This window comes from Pararge aegeria, chromosome 11 (genome assembly GCF_905163445.1).
Source record: "Pararge aegeria chromosome 11, ilParAegt1.1, whole genome shotgun sequence".
Taxonomy (NCBI): Eukaryota; Metazoa; Arthropoda; class Insecta; order Lepidoptera; family Nymphalidae; genus Pararge; species Pararge aegeria.
The window spans coordinates 4,034,094-4,060,015 of NC_053190.1; the positions used below are offsets into that span (position 1 = coordinate 4,034,094).

Genomic DNA, 25,922 nt, shown 5'->3' on the forward strand with positions numbered 1-25,922 from the left:
AATGCACAAAATTACTAGTTACTTTCTTTGTTAGGACTATAAACAAGGAAACAGTATACTAAGTATATTTACTTACCAATGTAGAAAATATTTATTTCTTGCTTTTTAGTTGTTTAACAAAGGATGTTTTTTTTACAACATTTTTTTTTCCACGCTTATTAGTAGGTAGTTATCCAATTGTGTGAGTAGCCTAATGTCAACTGATCACAACCCTTTACAAGATATTGCTTTTCCCGAGGCCAGGGTGTTAATAGTTGAGGAGTTCTTCTAGCACTTCATCATCAACTACTTTATTGAGACTAGTATAAATTGCTTAGCAGCCATAGGCCATAATCGAAGCGCAACCCGCTTAATACTAACTATTGTATAGTTCCAGTGGACGTCCATGGTCTTTATCATTTGTTCCACCTGACCATATTATAGTGCTTTTCGAAAGAAGATGCACCCAGTGCTTTTAAAAAATTACTCAAATTGCTGTAGGTGTGCGTATAATATTTTATATTTGAAGAGTTCCTTCGATTTCTGCGGGACCTCTCGTATAAATCTTCACCAAAATAAAATGAGACCACCTCTGAGGTATAACGGACCAAACAAAAAAAAGAATCGTCGAAATCGGTTTATAATTGGTGGAGTAAACAGAGTAACAAATTTACACAAAAAAACACAGTCGAATTGAGAACCTCCTCCTTTTTTAATGTCGGTTGAAAATCAAAAATTATACGTTGTTATAAAACCGTAGCGTACATAAATACGGTCCGTTCAAATCGAAAGAAGATGTATCGGCCATCTTCTCTCGTTTAAAGTTTAAACTATACTCGTTAGATCTCTGCCCAAGACAGCAATAAAAATAGTCTCGCTAGCGAGAACGCTGGGTAATTTATTTTTCTGTATTAGTAATTGCAGTTGTAAAGCAATTTTATAGAGCACCGAGAGCAGCTGTCCAACCGCATCTCGGGAGATTTTTATGCTCTCCCTGAAATTGACTGAACGGCTGCCGTCGCTACATTGAAATGTTCCGTTCTTGATTTACTTGTTGATTTATTTCCAGACGTTTTAATGTTGTTTAGATTTGCAACTCCCTCCCACAGTTTGTTTATTTGTTTTATTTAATTCTTTATTTCCCAAAAAAAATCGCCCATATAGGGCGAAACTAAATAATAATAAAAATTTTATTTTGGATAAAATGCCATATCTTGTAACAATTATCTTATCAACTTTTTTATAAATTAAAATGGGCCACACATATCTCCTAATTAAGTTAATTACCCTCTTGAGCACTTAGTGTATGAGTGTGTACCAACCCAGTGCTCCATAAAGGGAGTTATTGTGTATTTTGAAAATACTGTTGGAACTTCCGCGCATCTCTGCTCTGCTCATCATTGATGCAGATCTTTATCTCATGATTGCCTAAAAGTCATCAACGTGATTCTCCGCGAACATTTTTGATGCACTCCAGAAGCGCGGCAACCCCATCAATACTCTGAAGCCATTGTTGTACTGTATACGTAGGTCGTTATTAGGACCTCTGTGTATATACACCTACACCCACAAGCTGCAAATGCCTGGAGGAATTTTCTACCAGTCTAACCTTTGGTAAAGTTGACATGGTTATAATTATCGATCATGTTTTTCGATGCCGGAGTACTCAACTTCTACTCCGTGCTTCGTTAAAAAATTGCTGGTTTCTGGGACACCGAAACGTTTTTAGGAACAAAAATATTGTCTACAACCTTTTTAAGCCGGTCGGGGTAAAAATGTAGAAAATTACAGGGTACTTTACTTGTTAACTATCTTTATAAAAACGAACCGTATAGTGGTAAAATTAGCAATTTTACAATTAACTTAAAAATGTTTTAATTAAAATTTTATTATATCTAGATGCTAATAGCCAATACTAATTTATAAGTAGTAATTTATAAACAAACAAAGAAACATTTTTTTTCTCTTTTTAATATAAATACCTATTGAAATATAGGATTTTAACTGAGACCGACAGCTTAACATGTTCTCAGAGGTACGAAGGTGGACATGGTGCCAATTCTGCTGTACACAAATCTCTAAGCTAAACTAAACTGACAGGACTAAAAATAATGCTGACCTTTTCTAGAGGGAACATTGTGAAGAGGATGGCATTAATTTCAGACGCGTCCAATTATTTTAGCTTAGATGTTTGTATTTAATATGCACCAGAATTGGTACCAATGCCAATTTCGTAACTCCGAGATGATATTGAGTAAATTTTACGGAAAACCCCATTAGCCGAACAAATGCGGGCCCAACCCGGGATTCAAACGGGAACATTGAACTAACTAACTGCCAGATCAGCGAGGAAAGAAATACTATCGTCATAATCGTAGAAAAATGACGGTTTTGCTAAGTAATAAAGTACTACCGCCAATGTTAATGATAACGACTAAGACACCTGCAGGTATCCTTGCATCGTTTGTGTCTCATACGAGACTGCAGTGTATCGAAAATGCACTAGTGTTTATATCAAAATACCTACAGGCACATTGTCGTGAACATTGGCTGTGAATCAAATATAATTTTAATTATTTCTTAAAAACTATTCATTAATTTTAATTATTAGAACATTCGATAAAATGCTAATCAGTTCAATTAAATATCTGGCACTAATCAAGTTAAACATAACAATTATTCCAAGCAGCATTGCTGTGATCCGGTTTGAAGGGTGCGGATGCCAGGGTAGGTACAGACTTCAGGCGTATGATACTTAACACCTACGCCTTAGATACTTTACAGGACGTGTTCCCTACATGCAGTGCGAAGTGTTTATCTGTCTATAGGCGACGGTATTTCATTTACCATAATAACCACCGGCTTGGTCCGAAATTATTACAAAAAAAAGTGCGTGTGTGTAAACTTTACGCGCGTTTGAAGTACAACTTTTATTATAAATAATCCTAATTGATTATGATATTTGCCACTAGCTGGCGTATAAGTCAAGAAGCGTGGAGTATATGACATATACTTACGACCAATCCAAATTAGTATTTTTAAATAGCGGAAACTACATAGACGTCTGACGTAAGACGTCTTCAGTCTCTGTAAAAAAATCTGAGTTACTCCCTAGTAGCGCCTAAAAAGTTTTACTTCAAAAACCTTAGTTCAAATGGTTTTAAGTACCTAGTGCAAAGATTTATCAAAAACAGATCCACCATTCTTCTACGACCATGACGATATTATATTCGTACAAATAAATAATTTCATTTCATATGCCTTATAATGTTTACGTCGATTTGAGAAAAAGCAATAGGCACAAAAGCAATATCCATTCCGTAAGCCAATTTGGGAATAAGGGAGACCGAATGTGTCTCGTTATTTTTCACGACAATAGTCATTTGTGGCATGACGAGTAATAGGACAGGAAACGCGCAGCGTCACGTCAAACGGATAGTAATGATATTTTTAAAGGAAAAGGTAGGGTTCTGAATTCGACGCGTATTTTTGTTAAGGTACGGGGAAAACTACCGAATTCCTTATTTTGGAAAGAAATTTCTTAATGCGGCATACGGACGGCTACGTAAGGAAAAAGCGTTATGCCCCCGCCATGCGAGTGGTGAGATTTCATCCGGAATAGATTAGATATTATAGACAACCGCTTGCTGCCATATTAGTTTACATAATGTGTACTTAATATGTACTTGATTTAAAGGCGACATTTTCCGATTTTCTTACTTTTCATCCTGTATACGCAATTACATTACATACGTGTAATGTACGCATCAAAAGTGCCACATCTGGGACTACTTGAATTTTAAAGAAATTTAACCCCAAACGTGCCAGTTCAAATACTTATTTAATGAAATCTCGATGTTTTTCTCCAATACATTGATTTAGTATTACCATACGCAGTACATATAGACATTCATACTTGCAAAACGTACGCTAAATAGGTTTAACGGCTAATACAGGAGTATTTAAAGAACATTAAAATCTTTATCTCTACCGTGCGAAGTCTGAGCTATGTTCTGTCTGATTGTGTTCATATGGATTTAAGTACTGAGGCGAAATGCAATTAACTATTTAGATTATCGTCATACAGTTACAGTTAGCTTTATCGTTCTGAAATATTTTATTATTCTATCATTTATTTATACCAATTTTTGTTTTTATTTATTTTTTTTAATTTTCAACAGTGAAATTATAAACAAAAATAAAAAACACTATTAAAAATAAAAAAAAATACACTTTTGAGTACCCAAGCAACCGGCGGTCAGGAATCCAGAGTGAGGAACCTTCTCACTATACGCGCAGTTTCAAGAATTGCCTTCTGTATCCGACCCTTGATCCAACAACCAAACGAAAGCTTCTTAAGATGTTGGTCAAAGCTTTTCGTGAGAAGGAACAATAACGGTCGACACCCCACATGGTGGTAATCTCGTGAGCAAGGACCAAGTATTTAGATACTTTGAAATAACTAATAATTAGTAACTTTATACAAATGCAATTTAGTTATGCAAAGTCTGAGCCATGATTCTGTCTCAACGGAGCCGAAGTTCTGTATGAAATTGAACTAAGTACTTGCGTGAATTCGACATATGTAACTAATTAGATTCTCGTTATAATTTGCAGTTACGAGTGTCTCTTCATAGAGTATTAGGTGGAGAGTTATCTACTAAACGAAAACCCTATATCACAATTTGCTATACTTCGCGAAAAGCAGGCGAATCTGTACCAAGAGAGAGTGCGGTTTCTGATATGTTAATTATATATCATGGAATTCCGTAAAGTAACGCCTGCTTCTATCCAATTCACAACGCTATATTACCTTTTAAAATTCATCGAAATAGTACTCAATCACAGAATTAAGAGCATACAGAAACCGCGTACACGACTAATATTAAAGCATCAAAAAACATTCGATTTTAGTTATGGTGCCCGAATAGGCGGTTCGTCACTTCATACCATTTAGCAGTTGACTGTAATTGTTTTACCTAAACGTTTACCATAAACTGGGAAAATAGGATAAAATTGTGAGCTGGCAACATTCCGCGGGTTTGAACTGAGATGTGCGCGGGGCGTTTTCACTGTTTTAAGACACCATGCGCAGCATTTAATAATAGGCACACGTTAAAATCGTTTTAATAAAGAAAGCCTACTATTGTGTTAAAGACTATTTAAATAATAAAAATTTTTGGACATATGTTATTGATATTGGAGTAAATGCATGATATTAATAAATTCACCCAAACTACTAAGAAAGCTATAGTTGTGATATAACAATAATAATCGAAAAAAAAAAAATTAATTAATGCTATATAACAAAATTTTATTAAACATCTATTATATATTTTAAGGCTGTACCATAAACTTATTACTTTATTTTAATTATTAATTATTAATCATTGTAGTTTAAAAAAAAAAAATATAAGTGTTATTATTATATTTATAAAACAAAAAAACGTATGACGTTCGTTCGTAATTGCTGTAACTATAGCTTAAACTGAATAAAGATTTGATTGATTGATTGAATAAGGCCGAATGAGGGTTCTGTTTGTTCTTAACTCTGCGGGTACACTATACACTAATAACTACTATTTCCCTGCAACAATAAGGAACTACAATTTTATTGCGCGAAACGGTGTCATCACTACGTTTAATTACTGTTTCAGAACACATTTCATTTGCTAAATGTACGTCCAGCTGGGTGGGAAAGTAATGGGTATTGTTGGAAGATTTACGACGGAGACGCAGAATGGATAATAGGTATTTACTTGCCCTGGTATTTATTCGACTGCACTAGGGGGAGGGTAATATTTATCTGGTGTAAGTACTGTCTTTACTTTTTAATGCATCCATACTGATATTATTAAAGCGAATGTGTGTCGGTCTATCTGTTTGTTTTTAACTGTATTCGACTCAGCACCAATCTTGATGCAATTTGGCAACCTATATAGCATGCTTCCTGGAGTTGAACAAAGGCTGGTTATTATCCAAAAAAAAAACTTCAGTGTAACGATACTGGGCTATTTAAAAATAAAGTAAGAGTAGGAGGTACCGGGTTCGATTCCCGGCAAAGGCAATTTGGGAATTTATTGCTCTGCTGTGAGGCTTCGGCAGTGGCTAGTTACCACCCTGCCGACAAACACGTGCCGCTAAGTTATTTAGTACCTAGTTATTTCCGATGTCATATTGCGTAAAAACCTATTCGGGGTAAGACTACCATTCTCCTTAACAGGTTAGCCCGCTATCATCTTAGACTGCATTATCACTTACTTCCAGGTGAGATTGCAGTCAAGGTCTAACCCGATCTTATTGTTCCTCAAATCGCCTCCAACTTCATATAGGTAACCCAGATTTCTTGAAGAAAAAAATTATAGCAGACAGTTTAACCCAAATCTGATTCCCGGTGAGTTGCGAAATATGGTGAGTCGCAATGTTCAGACTAAGAAGGTAACCGGGTTGTGAGATATACAATAATTAAATATGGTATACACAACAGAGTGATGTCTCACTCGTATAGCACTCCCCGCTACGAGTGGACGTCACCTGGAGTGTACCTACTTACTGATCTGTGTTTATCTTCCCAAATCTCAATTAGTGAATATCACACGAGCTAACGTTTTGGAGATATCGCAGTCATACTAAACACATGCCCCTGTGGCTTCTACGAGTCATAAACAAGCCGCAAACAACTTAAATGAGTTTACAGATTTTTGATAAAAGATCTATCTTCCACTTGACACCAGCGTTTAAAGAGCAACAATGTAAACTTGCGAGTTTCCATTTTGTATCTTCGAAAAAGTTCCGCGGCGTCTGTCAGTCAATAACGCAAGTGTTTTCAAAGTTTGGGAAAGCTGTACGGAGAGAGTTTGCTCTATAATAAAAGTTTCATGATCTCATTTTCAAACTCAAATAAAAAAATCTTTTCGAACAACCCGAATTAATTTGAAAATTCGGCTACGGCGGGTGTGGCTTTGGAAATCGGTTTTTTATCAGTTTGATACGAATTGTTTTTGTAACTCTGATATTATCGAGCTCAAATACGTCGTCGTTATTCATTGCAAACTTAAAATCTAAAGTGATTCAGCAATTGAGATATTTTACTTCCAACGAATATTGAAACACAATTAAGAATCTGCAGTATTGTTTGACGGTTATTAAAATTTTCCCTATGAAGGCATTACTGATTATCATTTACTAACTGTTGCCCGCGGCTTCGTGGACGGTTTTTGGTTTTTCATGTATCCTATGGGAATCGTACATTTTCCGGGGATAAAAAGCAGCTGATGTGCTAATACAGGGTATAACCTCTACTCCAAAATTCAGTCAAATTGGTTCAGTAGTTTTTGCGTGAAAGAGTAACAAACATCCATTCATCCATACAAACTTTCGCATTTATAATATTGGTAGGATTTTGATTCTTAAAGCTAAAGATTCTTTCTAAAAATTGCAATGATAGATAGTGAAAATGGAAAGCTGAAACAAGCGGAAACGTAGCATTTCAGGTCGCGTTTTAAAATCCGATCAATTCACGCTCTAAAGGTACACCATTAAACTCTACGCATACTACTACATAAATCTATGGATCTTACATTTTCAACAGGGTAACCTAACATCATACACGTGTTAAGGGTAAACAAACCCTCGTTAATGTCCTGATAGGGGTAGAGCAGAGAAAAGGTCGTCGTTTCAAGGGTGGAGAGGGTACTCTGTGGTTTGGAATATGTACTGCTTATGTTTATGTACTCAACTGTCCCGTATGTCTATTGTTAGCATCATTAAACTACGAATCCCGGGTCAAAAATTATATAAAGTACTAGCTGTTGCCCGCGACTTCGTCTGCGTTTGATTTTGTTTTTTGATGTGGCATTCAATTGGCATTCATGTAATCAGTATCGCTAAGCCTTAAATGAGGTTTTTGCTGCGGTCCGCTGAGGAGTTCTGTCCTCTATCTCCAACTACATTCATCAGATCTGCACAAAGTTTTGGTAGTACAAAAATAATTATTAAAAACGGTTATAATTTGTTGGAGTTATGGTGTAAAATCGTCAAACACTTTTATCCCCTCTCCAAAAGGAACCGAGCTTTATGTCGGGATAAAAAGTATCCTATATTATTTCTAACACTTCCGAGAATATGTGTACAAAGTTTTATGAGGATCGGTTTAGCAGTTTTTGCGTGAAAGCGTAACAAAAAACACAACATACATTGACATTTATAATATTAGTAGGGATAGGGATTGTTCATTCTGTTTGATGAATTTTCAGTAAATCACTATGCTCTCACCTCGTATGAACATTTAAATCAACGTCATATCGATTTAAAGAAGTTAGTTGATGTTTTAGATCTAGGTGGCAGTAGTAGTGTCGAGCAGGTGGAGAAGTTAAACATTTAAAAGATGAATAACTGAAAAAAAAAATATCAACTCGAGGAAATATTATTAATTTCAGAAGCTGCATTTTAATATTTTTTGCAAAGCAAAGAAAGTCAACACAATTAGAGAGATGGTAAAAGGTTTTACATTATGAATAATTGACGGGTCTAGTCTAGTAGTGATGGTACTTTGTGTTATTTTTTCGTTAATTTTATTACTCTGCGAATTCGCATGTTAGCACGGCAATTGCTATTTATGATCTTTTTGCTGAACACTATGAATAATTGAAGTGCTAATACTTTAATTTATTTTGTAATGCTGCTTTTCGTTAATTTTAAAAGACTTTGATTTCTTTTGTCTTAGACCGTTAATTTCTATTAATGTACTATTAAACAGTAACACATAATTATAATTATATAACCAAACAATTGAATTTAGTATTGTCTCGTCTGTTAATTCATGTAGCACGCTACGATGTGACGCGGCACGCGTTAGCTATATGAATTATGAAGCAATGTATTATCGCATTCACATTATACGAGTGGAATCATAACTACACCGATTTGATAAAAGTATATCGTCTGCAAAATATAAATAATATAAAGATACATAGTGATTTGTGGCTTTGAGTGTATGCTTTTATACTATGATTCCTACGTTAGTTTTAGACCTACCGACGCATAAACTTAAACAATATGTTAAAACACATTTAATAAATTGTAGTTACGATACGATATTTGCAGTGGTAGCCCAGTGGATAGGATTGCAACTTCACTTTCGTGGGGCCTTTTAAGCCAATAAAATATCACTAGCTTCTACGGTGAAGGAAAACATCGTGAGATAAACCTGCATGCTTGAGAGATCTCCATAATGTTTTCAATGGTGTGTGGAGTTCACCAATCCGCACTGGGCCAACGTGGTTGTCTACGGCCTTAACTCCTTCTGATTGTGGGAGGAGACTCGTGCCCTGTAATGGGCCGGTAATGGTGTGGTATGATAATGATGATTATGAATATACGATTAATAAATGTCTTAACAGCAAGCTGCTTGGAAGCAAGCCGTTCCACAAACATCTCTTACTAGATAGAAAATTCTAAAGATTGAAAGCTGTAAAATGATTTTGAAAATCAATCTAAAATTCAAAATTCAAATTATTTTTATTTCAATTAAGCCTAATATAAGCACTTTTAAAACGTCAAGTCAGTCAGATTAAACGTCAATCGGATGAGTTTCTCCGGCTCTGCCTTCCGAACCGGTGTTAGTCTCTACAGACTACAAATAGATTGAATTTACGTTTCAGAAGTGAATATAAAGTAGGCCTACTCGAAATAAATGAATTTTGAATTTATATTGAAATTTTGAATTTTCGATTTGAGTTACAATAAATGCTAAGTTAGATTTCGCAAAATGAGAATTTATGCTATTGCTAATTAATCCATCACTAGTGTTTACTAAAATTGTAAGCGAAAAAAACCCAGAATCGCTCGTTAAGAGATTGCAGACTAGTTTGCTGACGAGCAAAACGAATAATGGGAAAATTTATTCCCGTTTCGAATAAGATGAGTTGAAATGAAATGCGATGTTTGATTTCGACATACAGACTTTTTAATGAAACCTTCTCTTCAGCGTTTTGTTATATAAAATATTGTTGGTTTAACTGTTCAGTGTTACCCTGCACCAGTCAGGAAATTGGCATTGTTTGACTCCGTATCTCGCTGGCTATAACGCTGGTTTTAGTCACAAAAAGCTCTACCATTAGGTAGAACATTTTGTGACAGAGATCGTCCGAGTAAGTACTACCGTCTTCATTATTTCCGCCGAGAAGCAGTAGTATCAGTCCTGAAGGGCGTGGTTCCCCGTGTAGTTACAGGCTTATGAGGCTTAACACCTATGCATCAGGTTAGTTAACACCGGCGGCACTTTGCAGGACGTGGTCCTTGCATGTCCTTTGAAGTGTTGTTCTGCCTGGTCATTATTATTATAAAAGAAAAAAAAAAGACTTAATTTGCGATAACCCGCCAAGTTGTTTTGTAGCAGTACGGTAGGACTATGCTCTCACACCAGCTCTTGTTTGAAAATGGAGCTTAATAATAATAATAATCATTTAATTCAGACGTTTCCATCCATAGATTATTAGTATATTAGTAACAATTTTTCCTAACCACTAAGTTAGTATTGATTAGTTTAAATAATAAAAATAAATAAAATAATTAAAAAATAAACAACATTACACTCGTCCGATTGCTACTCATTAATACGCATTATGGCAATAAAGTCATTTGTTGCTGCGTCTGCGAACATTTTATGCCCAGCTGAGGGGAAGATTATGAATCTGCTCCCAGCTCCAGAATAATAAAGAGTAATAATAATGCTGAGCTATTTTATTTGATTAGTTTATCGTGAATACTTTAGTATAGTATAAAGTGGGTTTTATGACCGTTTGATGTGTACACTTGGCTTTTATATTCGATTGCGAGGAAATGAAATAGCGAGAGTAAAGAGATTGAATTTTTAACACCGGTTTTTTAAAATCTTTCTACATGAAAGGCTTGGGTCGGAAACCTGTACTGCCTAATGATTTGGGTGGTTTTCCAGCTGTTGTGCGGTTTCATACGCATTTTTAGAGTTTTTCATCAATCCTGCGGGAACCGTACATTTTCCCGGGATAAAAAGTAGCCTATTTGTTAATCGAGGGTATAATCTCCCTCCATTCCAAAATTCAGTCAAATTGGTTCAGGAGTTTTGGCGTGAAAGAGTAACAAACATCTATCCATCCATCCATACATACAAACTTTCGCATTTATAATATTAGTAATAATAGGCTAACAGACACTTTGTGTCTTGCGTTGGCTTCTACTTTTACCTATTTTATTACCTTTCAATATTATTTGACATAGAAAACTTTTTATCTTGGAAAAGCGCCGAAAATCCGTTAACGCGGGATTAAATAAAATGCCTTGGTTACCTATCAGCAGACCAACCGATTTCGTCAAAATTAAACATAGAGATACCTTGCATCCTACCTATTTTCTTATCTTATCAAAAAGAAACAGGACGATAAAATAAATATACTTAATAATCACATAACGTGCAAGTTACTGGCTACAAACACTTCAAGACAACAAACGAATGCAGCGGGATCATAGGAAAAATAAACCGATAGAAATGCGTATAAAGTCAAGCGCAGTAGTTGGTATACCTACCAAAGGTGCTATTTGCGCATAATATTTTGAGTCAGTAAATTCATTGTTGTAAAGCATTATCAAGTGCTTAATTAAATACCAACATAAGCCTCGTATCTTCTAATTAATAATATTGTACGTACATTTATTCAAACTTACACGACGGTACATGAGGGGAATATTCATTTATGTACCGATATAATAATTAAAAACGTACCAGCTGCTGCTAGTGAGTTAAACCGCGTTTTTTTGGGTTTTAAGTAATCGCACTCACACAATATCTCTGAGTCCAAGGCCGTGGGTTCGAATCCCACACCTGGAAAATGTTTTTGCGATGAACAGGAATGTTTTTCAGTGTCTGTATGTTTCTCCGTATATTATAAGCCTCTAAAGTATTTTTTTGGGTATCGTTCACACTTTGTATTCGATTTCTATATAATACAGAGATTCGTTAGCTATAGTAATCCTTCTTTCTTTGAAAATGTGGAATTTAATTTATAAAAATATTCATCAGTCATCTTAGTACACATAACAGATGCTACGCTTAGTTTGGGACTAAATTTCGTTTTGTCGTATGTTTTTTTATTATTTATTTATTATATATGCCTAACTTACGGTTGCTTCGACCGCGGTCGTTTTGTATTTAAACAAAACCAACTCGGAAACTCTTTATAAGACACGACACGTCGTTAGTCTCATGGGTACTTTCCGTTTTCCTTACATCTTTATAACCAGGATTTTTGAGCTTATTCTTTAAAAATTTACGTCTAGAGCGGTATAGCTACTGAGCTGTGCATAGGTTGTTTCCTTAAGAACGACTCCCTGGTGTTCGTTTTCAGAACGACGGTTTCTTCTTCTGCTTTTCCTGAGCTTGTCTCCGTACTTGGTCGGCCGGAACCTTCCGTTGTACGTAGTCCAGAACGACGGCTACCGCTGTATCAAATTTTATCAAGTCTGGTGTAGCGTTTTAAACAAACATGTGTCACAAACAAAAACAAAAATAGTATCCGTATTTTTAATGGTCATGGCAGATCAGAATATAGTTTTCATAACCACTCTTCCCGCGGGTCTCGTGCGAGGCGGCTGAGGGAATATAAAGGACACAGGTAGCAGCGTCCTTTGTGCTACTACTACCCTCTACTGCGATCACCAACCCCTTCCGAGGCCTTTAGTCCAGCAGAAAACTATTATAGGCTAGTGTTGATGATGCTTAGATTGGATGGATGGATTAACCTTAATATTAATTTCCGTGGCTCTTACTTAATAAAAAAATACTCGACTTTAAAAGAAAAACGACTTTACTCCTTAAATGATGCCTAATCTTTAAAACATTAATAATTATAGGATTACAGCTGTGGATTTTTAATTGTAGAGGGACAAAAAATTCATAATAGAATTTCCTTTTCGCAGGACCAAAAGATAAGGAACGTCGTGCTGATGGGATCACAGGGGTCGCTAGAGGAGAAGACTGTCACCGTATGCCACGGCGCGGATTTCGTCAACGTGAATTTCGCCAACTTTTGCTGCACGAGGAAAGACATCGCACAGGTAAGTTATGATTAACTTCTTTGAACGTGACAGACGTCTGTGTTATGTCAAACTTGTGCTCAAAGGAAAATTATCAAAACCAGGCGGCATTTGACTGTTGTGTTGATGCTGTTTTGTTTCCTAAATAAATTTAATTATCAGTATAGCGTGATTCATCATCATCATATCAACCCATTACCGGCCCACTGCAGGGCACGGGTGTCCTCCCACAATGCGAAAGGGTTAAGGCCGTCAACGCTGGCCCAGTGCGTGGTGGACTCCACACACCTTATGAGAAAATTATGGAAAACCTCTCAGGCATAGGTTTCCTCACGATGTATTTTTGATGCTTCAAACGTCAATCTGTATTGTTGCATATTGTACTCTTATATTCGATACAGTAATCCTTCTTGCTTTGAACACGTGGTAACACTGGAAGAAAAATGGCTGTCGGTATGTGCATTTTCGTCAACACTATTTTGATTTATGCATGTCGCCCAAAAAGGTTTCCCTGTGCTTAAAATCTTTCATGAAATAAGAAGAAAAGGTGGTAGATAGGAAAATACGTGGTAAGTAGGAACTTAATTACGTAATTAAATAATAAAATACAAGCATGACAGTCGGACACTACGAATTCATATTGTTTACATTATGTTATACATTCTTACCAGTTCATGCATTTGATATCATGGTGGAACAAAGAAACTAACATACATACATAAACCCTGTAAACACATAAGAAACGAGTCGCACAATTTTGTCGTGAAAAGTAGGGGGAGTTTAGTCCCGAGGCCTGACATCTTCAGCGAAATGTCGCAGGACATGCGGGAGATTTGTCTCCTACCAAATTTTCCTTTAATATAAAGCTGAACCGTAAATCTTGCTCACAAAAACCGCGCGTAGTACGGCCCTAATAGAATCACAACATAAAATGTTTAGGGTTTAGTGGTCAGGTGAAGGCATAAAATAGATGTATTGTAAAACATTGGTTAAGTTCGACTAGGACTCGTATGGAAAGGGTTCCGTAGTGTGGGTACATATATTTTCCATGACCCGTAGGAATTTAAACGTTTAAGGTTCAAAAAAAGAAAAAAAGACATTCGTTAAAAAAAAGAAAAATTAGTTGAATTGCGTAGGTATCTTACACTCAGATAATTAATTGGGTACACATATCTGCAGTATATGTTACACAGAACGTTGTATTGTTTTATTTTTTATTTTCTTCCCAAAAGTGAACCCTTTAATACGAATTCCTTAAATCATACTCGTATAGTACGTGGTCAGGTCACGTATCATCAATAGCCGATAACAGTCCACAGCTGGACTCCACAGCAGGCCTCACTAAAGGAGGGTATGCGCATAATCACCACGCCAGGCAGACGGGTTGGTGATCGCAGAATATGGTAGTAGTAGCACAGAGTTCGCTGCCGCCCTTTCTCCCTATATTCCCTTTAGTTGCCTCGTTCGACACCTTAGGGTGCCTTCGTCTGAGTTGAATATAATACTGAAGTTATTTACAAAGGCAACCTTGTTTACATCAATACCCACCGACACAATGTTATGAACATTAGCTGTGAATCAAATATAATTTTAATTATCTCTTGAAAAGTGTTCAAAACTGGAATAAGTTTTCGTTAAAATCCTAATCAATTTAACAAAACTGGTGGTCAAAACTGGACCATAATTAATTTACATAATAACTTTGGAAAATATTAAGGTTATATTGCCAATATATACCTACTTCCATTATCACAGATTTTACCAAGGTACTTTGGTACACTGACACGGTTTATTTGCATAATATCAAACAAATTATTAATCCAAAAAAATATTTGATAAGAGTATATAATATGTGAGTATATAAATACGTGGTAGTGAATTTATTTCGCATAATTAAAAAAAAAATTAGTATTCTGCACTCTATATATAAACTAGTGTAGGAAATTTCATACTCACGTATATAGATATCTGATCTGACGATATGTAGATATCTGATAGTTATCCAGTTTTAGTTATCAATTATTTGCCCACTTTACAAAATCAACAAGAATCTTTTACAGACTACGCTGACAGACATATGAGTGACTCATACAAAGTTTATATTATTCATCAAATGTTCCGTACACTGAGAACTAATAAAGGCCCTTTAACGTAACGTTTTAGCACGTCACAAAAGGGCTGTTAAAAATAGTTGGTTACTTTTCTCCTGTATGTATTATTTAGTCTGACATCAAATCCGTGGGCGCTTTTAGGGCCACACGTGTAATAAAACATGAAAGGTTGTCATGTTTTGAAAATATAAAACGATTCGTTTCAACACACAAAGAAAGAAGTTAAAAGGACGGCGGCGTCGCCCCAGGGAGAATGTTGAAAATGTATTATTATAAAAGACAAGAAAAATTGTAAGTGAAGTAAGTAAATGAAGAGAAACGGAGCAATTTTATCATTTGAAACTATAATTTTTATTATAGTAGAGGAAAATGTGTGTTTTTAAATGCATTTTAAAATTTACAAATGTAATATTTGAAACTTATGCGAAGGATGCAGTAAATTTTCCATACTGTACCTACATGACCGGCTTTATCCTCAGACACCTAAGACATATAGCTTACCTTTAGCCGAAACACGATTAGGTTGTTGTGCAATTTCGGAGTTTCTATGGCCATTTTTCGACTCGATTGTGAGACAGTTCCACACTGATGTCATAAATGAGAGAATGTGTCAGTATGATTATTTTTTACTTCTGTTCGGCTTAAAAAACTACATATATTGTTATGGCCATCTACACTACCATACCATACACATTTACATTACACACTTTACATGTAATGTACTTATCAATAGTGCCAACTACGGGCTTACTAAGAAGCGGTGATAGCCGAGTGGGTAGTAAATAAATAAATAAATATACTACGACGATACATACGTCGCCACCTAGTCCCAAAGTAAGCGTAGCTTGTGTTATGGGTACTAAGATGAGTGATGAATATTTTTATAAATAATATACATAAATAAATAGCAATATTTATATAAACACTCAGACACTGAAAAACATTCATCCTCATCACACAAACATTTTTCAGTAGTGGGAATCGAACCTTTGGACTCAGAAAGCGGGGTCGCTGCAAACTGCGCCAATTGGCCGGTAGTGCTTCGACTTCACTTTCGGGGGGCCGAGAACAAATCCCATTTTTTTAAGTTATTTGCGTCTCAGAGTTCTCCACAATGTTCTTCAAGGCGTGTGGAGTCTACCAACTGGGCCAGCATTGAGGACTACGGCCTTAACCCCCTTCTCATTGCTGATGGTGACCCGTGCCCCGTAGTGGGCCGGTAATAGGTCGATATCATGATGATTGATGATGATAATGGGCCTATGTGACAAATGATATTTTTGACTTTGACTTTGACTTTTATCTTGATGAAATTCAGCACACTTACACGTAAATGTTAGTCATGATGTTAATAATGACCGTAGTAACCGCAATCAACTAACCGCTTACCGATATGTAAGACATGAGTCGATTGAACTATGGTAAAAGTCTTCGAACTTTTGACCCATCTGAAGAGAGCTTACACGTGTTTCAAGGCATTCAGATTTAGTCTGCAAACTATTACGGCCGTTCCAAAGTGAGCTTGCGTGTAGCTTATACCCTTTCTGGCCTCCGTAGGCCCAAGGGTCATAGTACAGGGTGGGACATAGTAAAGACAATGTCGGCACTCAACAAAAAATTAAAGGCGTTTAATTACTGTATCTTATTAAACTGTGGATGTTACCTAGTGTTGTTATGAAATTGCCTTAACTCGTGCACCTTTACATACTTGGCTTTATTGTTCTTTAGTCTTGTATCAGCTACTTGCACAATGCCGGGTATATAAATGCATTGTTGTTTTGCAGTGCTGCCTGTCATGAAGTATATCGCATTGATAATAGGGTACAGACCTTTTCTCCCATATTATTACTAGGGGATTTCAGCATCATATCAGCCCATTGCCGGCTCCTCGCACAGTAAGAAGGGGTTTAATCTGTAGTCCGTCCGTCGTCTGTGTAGTCTTCACAAACCTTTGAGAACATTATGGAGAACTCTCAGGTATGCAGGTTTCCTCACGATGTTTTCCTTGACCGCTGAAGCAAGTGATATTATTATTTCTTAAAACGCACATAACTTGACGACGACCTCCCTGGAGAAACGGTGAGCGCTGTGAATTTAAGTAGGAGGTCCCGGGTTCGATTCCCGGCAGGGGCTATTTAGGAATTTGTAATTTCTGAATTTTCTCTGGTCTGGTCTAGTGGGAGGCCTCGGCCGTGGCTAGTTACCCGCTAAGCGATTTAGCGTTCCGGTGCGAGGTCGCGTAGAAACCGATTAGGAGTACGACTACCATACTCCGTAACAGGTTAGCCCGCTACCATCTTAGACTGCATCAGCACTAACTATCAGGTGAGTTTGCAGTCAAGGGCTAACTTGTAGTGAAATAAAAAAAAATGAAAATTTAGAGATGCGTGCTAGGATTCGAACTCGGCCCTCCCGAAAGTGAAGTCGAAGTCCTACCCACTGGGTTATCAAGCGAGGGATTTCATTTGATTTAATTGTGTTTAATTACATTTAAATTAATTGAATTGTACATAAACACATAGATGTAAGACTATATATGTGGGATGTAAATGGAAAGCCAGTTAAGAAATGAATACTGATCTTGAAATGGTGGCTTATATATAGAAAGAAGGAAGTAGTAAGGTATATTTTTTGCAAGCTTTTTTAAATCTACTGAAGACCGGTATTTGTGTACTGCAATCTCACCTGGTACTTAAAATTATCATGATTTTTCCATTTCTCTTAATCCAGATTCAACAGTTTAATAGATTACTTCACGATCTAAATCTTCAATGCGACAACGTTTATTAAACGTTCATTAACGGAGTTTCAGCAGACGTGCAATAATTTTAATGTTTCAAGTCGAAGCCGCGTTGCGGTCTACCTTAATATATTACGTTTATCTCATATTCATTACAGAATGACATATTTCACCGTACCCGCCTCGTAAATTTGCGGGCCTACCATGCTCAAACATTTATTACAGGATTTTGGATACACTGCGCTAAATTATAAAATGTCGGCAAATCTAGTTACCAACTTTAAAAAGCTTCTCGAGTTCTTAAGGTAGCTTGTTCACAAGGGAGGTTCGCTTAAACTTCTCTTATTTTCGGGTTAAGTTACTAACTCTTGGGTAAAGATAATTAACAAGTCTTACTAACTTTGACCGGATGGCTTAATGTGGTCTCCGAGGCACGGATGAAAGGTGAAGTCGATTGACCAATAGTAGTCGAGTAGGTCATAGATATGTTCATGATTACCAGGGTCACAGTAGTAAAACAGTTATGTTGAGAAAATTCCAATTAAGCGGATTTTATAACACTGTACACTGCAGGGGAAATTGCTAAAAACAAAGCAAGTTGCTCCAGACAGCAGCTTTTAAAAAAAATATCTCTATTTTTATAAGATAGACGATGCCGCTTCGCCCAAGACAATATGATTTTTAGTATATTTTCTTTTCAGATAATTCTTGTGCATTCGGGCAAAGTTCTAAGACTCTTCTCGTAGATAATATTATATAATTTTTTCAAAGGCGTTTATGAAAAAATTAATGCCAAACGTTGAGTTTGTCAGAGAGTTTTAATTGAATTTTTATTTCAAAAGCGATAATTCTAATTTAATGTAATAGGAAATGTTAATTAAGACAGTAGGTGGGCAGGTTCTCAATTCTCATTTATATTAATCTTTATCTTGTCTAATTAATTTGCATGAACAACCGCTTTAATCTTATTTATTTAATATTAGATTAGACGGGTACGGGTATTCCTATTAAATATTCTGTATAATAATCCGCTTATTTTCATTTCCGGCTAGGTATCTATACATTGTTAGAAAATCGTTTTAATCTGACTATTAGGTTTGGGAAATAAACATTATAAGAATTTGATATTTATTTACTTTTTAAATTTCAATAGGTCTTTTTTAATTTTATATTTATCTTATACGAGTATATATCTTATTTTTATTTTATTTAATTGCAATTTTAATTGGATTTAAGTTATATTATCGTAGTCTTTATTTGCTTGTCTTATATCTTAATATTTTTTGTTTTAACTTTTGTCGTATGGGTATTCCGTCTGAACTAAAAGCATTTACTATTATTTTCTATCATTTATTGATTTTAATTTTTTTTTATTCTTAAAAATGCCTAATTAAAAAAAACAATTAAAAATTTAAAAAAAAAAAACAAATATATTTATTTTATTATTATTAATTATTTCGTTTATAAATACCTTGTACTTAAAACTATAACTAAAATATATAACTTGTACTTGAATTAAAAAAAGTAAAGATAGATAATAATTAATTAATATACTTGTCTTTTGTTAAAACCCCCTTTTGTATTTGAATATTCATAAATTTATCTACTCGCTCGCTATTTATTACCTCAAGGGAATTTTAGTTCTGCTTAAAGATCCTTCAGAATATACCTGTTTAATATTATAGTTTTGCGGCGAAACGAATAAGAGCTTTACAATAAGTATAATTACAATCGACATGAAGCAGAGTTTTTTTTTCAGTGGACGATAATTTGCATCCACGTCAAATCTAGCACCTTTGACATTTGTCAAAATTGACATCTTTAATCACAAATCTTTTCCTTTGATTAAATCTTTTCATAGTTGACAAATGTAAAGAATAATTTTTAATAACTTAACATTTTATTCTTATAGCTGTTGCCCGCGACTTCGTCTGCGTTTGATTTTGTTTTTCGATGTGGCATTCAATTTAGTCGTAGTTCTAAAAAAAATAAGAGTATTCAGTATCGCTAAGCCTTAAATGAGGGGTTTGCTGCTGTCATGGAGTAAAATCGTCAAACACTTTCATCCCCTCTCCCAAAGGAACCGAGCTTAATGTCGGGATAAAAAGATATCCTATATTACTTCTAACACTTCCAAGAATATGTGTACAAAGTTTCATGAAGATTGGTTCAGTAGTTTTTGCGTGAAAGCGTAACACACAAACTTACATTGCTATTTATAATATAGAATATGGTTTTTTTTTTTTTTAAGGATTCTCCTTAACTTCTTAGAACATAAGTTCGACACATCTATTGGCTGCATTTGAACCCGCATGTGGTGAAGAGTGGTTAGTTTTATTTTATTGGTTTTTGTAAGTACTTATGTTTGTCTTATGTCGTGATCTGTTTTGTCTTAAATTAATTGTAAAAAAAAGGCTCTTAAAATTATGAAGATATAAGGCGAGATTTTGTTATATATTCATTTTTTTTATTTATACGTACATCGCCCTCTAGCCTTTACCTTGTGTTATGAGTACTAAGATAAGTGATGAATATTTTATGAATAATATACATAAGTTACAAGACACTGAAAATCATTCATGTTCATCACACAAACATTTTACAGTAACTATACTTATGATATTTTTGATGATAGACAAGTGCGATTTGCGGTCAATTTATTGAAATTGCGATTGGCTAGACAAATGTTAGTGCTACTACCGTGCTTATTTTTGCCGCTAAGCAGCATTTTTGCAATGTTGTATTCCGGTCTGAAGGGCTTAGTTGCCGGTTGCGTTTACGCCGCAGGTTGATTGACACAGAGCGGCACGTTGCAGGACTGGTTCCTCACATGCCCTGAGAAGTGTTGCTCGGTTTCCCACTTACCTACCATGAGGTGAACTAACAATCCGTCGATTATTGACAGCAAATCTACGCAATGTATTGTCTTGCCTTCTAGGTATTTCATTTACTAAAAACTTACAGACGCAATATAAATATATTGATTTTTAAACATTTAGGATATTTTATACACTAAACAATATGGTCCCGCATTTAATTTTCTTGGAGTTATTTCCCAAATTTCCCTAAGGATTTGTTCACATTATCAAGTGACACGAGCTCGGCGTTCGGAGACGTGTCGTTTACAGCATTCCGCTTCGCCTCGAGGTTTCTACAGGCGAAACTGAATTGTGTGCCAGTTTTTGGTTCAGCTGTGAGACACTTATAAAAAGATGGTGATAGGCTTCAAATATTAATGAAATCCAGTTTCCTTTTGTATCATCATAATCATCATCATCAACTCGCTACCGGCCGATTACGTATACGGGGCACGTATCTCCTCATAGAATGACAAGGGTTTAGGACATAGCCCACCACACTGGCCCTGTGCATTTTTGTAGACTTTAAACGCCCTTGAGAACATAGCACTCTCAGGCATGCAGGTTTCCTCACGATGTTTTCCTTCACCGTTAAAGCTTTAATTTCTTAAATCGGATACCCACCCAATTGCGAGAAGTTAGTGGTGCGTGCCGGGTATCGAACTCGGTCCCCCCAAAAACGAAGCTGAAGCCTTATCCACTAGGCCAGCACCGCTTTTTTTCTATAGATTACTAGTGACCCGCCCTGCTTCGCACGGGTGCAACGTAGATACTTCATTATGTGGGGCAGTTTTTAGTAATAGAATTGTAATTGTATTATTTATAATTATATTAATTGTAATTAATATAATTATAAATTTTTATTTACCTACTTCTATTATTATTTCTATCTAGCCTGTAATATTTAGCCAGCGTTGGGAATATAAGTGCACAAAAATAAGTTTGTTACAACATCACATTTGAAATCTTCTTCTATATAAACGTGTTTACAAAATTATACATATAAACCTTCCTCTTATCAAACAAAAAAACACTATGTCTATTTCTAAGAACTGCATTGAATTCCATCTCGTAGTTTAAAGTGGTGACTTTGTTTTATACTATGTGAAGATTATATATTCTATCGTTGACTGCATCTGTACTAAGCATAAATTTGTATGGATTCGGCGCGACCCCTCTAGAGAAATAAGCTACAAAACATCGAAATACGCTGAATACTAAGCGCAGGCATTTGCCTCTAGATGTGCCATCAACTTTAATCAAACAACGCTTCCAATGGATATTTATACCTAGAGTTTCATAAAACACGTCTTTTATTACAAACTTTAGTAATAAACACTTTGTTCCCCTCGTTCGTCTATTGAAGAAGAAACAGTAATCCTTTTGCGAATATTCCTGAAGTTTGATACTGAAGTTTGCAGACTTGTATCTATTAATGATGTCGTGTTGCTATGTAGCAATGCTGCCACGCTGTTGTAGTCGTTGGTTTATTAGAGTGCGGAACACGTTGTCGTGGGTTTGTTTCTCGGTCGGGTCAATAGTTTTGGTTTGGGTTTTTCTGACAGCCAGAGTAAGGCAATCGTGTTGTTTACCACTAAACAACACGATTGCCTTACTCTGGCTGACAAATAGGAGCACACTTCAAAACTCCAGTCCGAGTTATAATCACTAACATGTGATAATAATGGTTACAGCCATGATGTTTCAATATTAAAGTATTGAAATATCTCTTACCCTCTGGTGATATAATGCTTCCGCATGTAATCTCCTCCCCCCCCCCCCCCCCCCCCCCCCCGCATGGGTTTCTCTCTGGTGACATAATGCGAATCACTCTCATTTGTTTCCCGGTAAATTGTGGTGTGTCGTGACGGCAGATCAGAACACGGTCACCACTTCTGCTCTTCCCGCGGGTGTCGTACGAAGCGAGTAAGGGAATATAACAAAGGACGGACAGCAGCGTTATTTGTGCTACTGCGATTACCAATCCGCCTGAACAGCGTGGTGATTTTGGGCAAACCCTCCATTTGGGAGAAGCCTTTAGTCCAGCCGTGAACTGTTATTGATGATTGATGATTCTCATATAAAAAGTTTATATATTATGTATGTATTAAATATGGGTTGTAGTATAGCCTGAACACACACTTTAAAATCTGCGTGGTCATGTCATAAAAACTAAGGACCAACTGATAGAAGTCGCCGATGTAAATATCGCGGAAAAAAATTCAGGATCAGAATTATTTGGCTACATTCCAGGTCAGAGAGTCAGAGATTTGTGCGTACCTCAATTTCAATGTGACGTTATATTTGCTTGCGCATTATATTCATGAGACATTTGACCCGTACGTTACAATTCAGCCCTTACGTATGTTGCCGTATGGGTTGAATATGCGCAGTATTTTAAACCATAAAATGGTCTTTGTTATGCCTCATCAGAGAAAAATCTTGGGACACGATATGTAGCTATAATCCATTAGGAATAAGCGAGTGGTTGTTTTTAATATGAATATGCTATTTTTGTGATCTGCGAAGCTTGCTATGAATATATTTGCTTAATTTCTCACTCATTGTTAGACTTATACATAGATAACTATGTAATATCTCTGATTTTATTAGATTCATGTGTTATGTGGCAATTACAGATGCATTTTTGCCCGCTAAGTCAAAGTCAAAGTCAAATATTTCTTTATTCAAATAGGCACATATACTTTAATTGCGTACATTAAATTATTGTAAAATATAACATAGGTGTAAGTTGATGGCGATAACTAAATTCGTCAACTTAAAACAGGGTTCCAAACGCGCCCTGGTCTAAAGAAGAAGCCCACAACAAACTTAGCCGGTTGTTTTTTTTTTTTAGCACCATCTCACATTGTCACTTTTAAAGAAGCAACCTGGTTAGAGCAATAAAAAGGTTTCGGAGGATGCGCAGGATTCGTTCGGTAGAGTATACATGGTATGTTAAAGACAAAAGAGAATAAGAAATGTAATAGTATTTGTAATGTTCCATTGATAGTTTTGGCTAGATTTCAACCTCTTGCCAGACTGACATATACTAAATACGTCGTCGGCTAATAACTACATTGCGTAAAATTGATAATATCAAATTCATTTATATTTTTCCCAAACTAGTTTATCGTCATCATAATATAAATAAATAAATATACTATGACAATACACACATCGCCATCTAGCCACAAAGTAAGCATAGCTTGTGAATATGAACCGATTGACATTCGCTGCTTGACACAGGTCTGTTGTAGGGAGTTCCAAAATCCACGGTCCTAAGTGGCTCCCAGCGACTCCCTTGATGACGTCAATCTGCCTCTCGTCAACTCGACCAATGCGGTGCTGCGTTTACTGGTGCGGGGACGCTATTCATTTGGGACCGCGACGTCCATCGGGTTCTTCGAACTATGTGCCTTTCTGGGAACTAAATCCGCATGAATATTGGGGTCAAATATGCATATTATGTATACTAAAAAACGTTTTTGCCAATAATTTGTTATTGTAATCCGTGTCAAACTGTAAGCTTCATACGCTCCAGAGTATATTTTTAACGTGCTTTTATTAGCTTGACCTGTATGAATGTAATGGAAACTTTGAATTTTATTTTCACACAATCATCATCATACTTATTCATGTCCCAATGCAGGGCACAAGCCCACTGTCCCGTAGGAGAAGAGGGATTTAAAGCTTAGATTGTTCACGTTGCTTTCCGGCAATTCTCGATAAAATGTAGGTTATCTGCTAATATAGGGTGTAGGATATAATGAATCAATGAAATAAATAGCCCATAACAGCACACAGCTGGACTAAACGTCCTCCCTGGCGCAACGGTGAGCGCTGTGTATTTAAGTAGGAGGTCCCGGGTTCGATTCCCGGCAGCGGTGAGTGTGAATTAATAATTTCAGATTTTTCTCTTGTCTGGTCTGGTGGGGAGGCTTTGGCCGTGGCTTGTTACCACCCTGCCGGCAGTGGCGTGCATAGAGGGCATGCACAGGGTATGCAGAAGGTATAAAATGAAGAAAATCTTTACTACGTGTTATAAAAAAGATAAGGATAGGCATTGTAAGAATTATAGAAAGCCTACCCGTGAGTATTTATAACTCGTACTGGAGATTTTTTTCATTTTATATCATCTGCATACCCTGTGCATACCGTCTGTGCACGCCACTGCCTACCGGCAAAGACGTGCCGCTAAGCGATTTAGCGTTCCGGTGCTATGTTACGTTGGTTAGCCCGCTACCATCTTAGACTGCATCATCATTTACTACCAGGTGATTGCATTCAAAGGCTAACTTGTAGGGGAATAAAACAAAAGGCCGCTCCCAACAGGAGTGTTTGCCCATAATCACCACGCTGGGTAGACAGGTTGGTGATCGGAACCATTGGTAGTACTAGCACCGAAGACGTTGCTCCCCTTTCTCCGTTAGATTTCCCTTAGGGATGAGGGGGTCGGTGACAACTGTATTCTGCTCTGCCGCAAGCACACTGCATCACACGGTGTTATAACACCTACTCCAAACTTCAGCAAAACTTGTAACAAAAATCAATCACACAAACATTCGTATCTATAAGTTTCTTTTTGTTTTACTACTTGTATGTTTCCTTAGCTAGATGAAAAAAAATATACCTACTTACGGACCAATCAAGAAGTAACAAACTATAGTAATCGGGATGTTTATCGTATCGTGTGTTATTTTTTTATTATATAAGCTTATGGATTATTTTAGATTCATGTGACATGTGATCATTTAATCGCCCGGATTACAGGGGTCGGATGTCCATAGTATGTTATAGTTAACCTTTAAGTATTAAATTAAATCATTCGGGGAAAACTATAATTCAGAGTTAATGGCGTGAGTATTGTAAGTACGATAGTGTGTTTATTTGTTGGTTCAACTCTACCACTGGACCGATAAGAGCGATTTTCTGCAGACAGACAGACGGTGAATAGCTGTGTTTGCACACCCAGACGTTGGTCTCGTGCTCTGTCAAGGTGATGTTCGGCATTCACCTGCAGCACCGAACCTCAAAAAAATCGACCATTTCGATCGGTAGCCTTTAGGGTCCATGTCTAAGGATAAAAATAAAAGGTGGAGAAGACGAGTATGCGATGGGTTCGGTTGTTTTCTTAACTTTGGAGAGCTGTATTATAGGGGT

The 25,922-nt window shown here is 36.3% G+C and overlaps 1 protein-coding gene across 1 annotated transcript in view; it reads left to right on the forward strand.

Moving 5' to 3' along the window:
- Window positions 1–25,922, forward strand: part of LOC120627562 (1-phosphatidylinositol 4,5-bisphosphate phosphodiesterase classes I and II) — a 130,252-nt gene that overhangs the window by 42,597 nt on the left and 61,733 nt on the right. Inside the window, exon 3 of the mRNA XM_039895565.1 lies at window positions 12,934–13,071. Coding sequence (XP_039751499.1) covers window positions 12,934–13,071 — 138 coding nt within the window. The remainder of the gene's footprint in view (window positions 1–12,933; window positions 13,072–25,922) is intronic.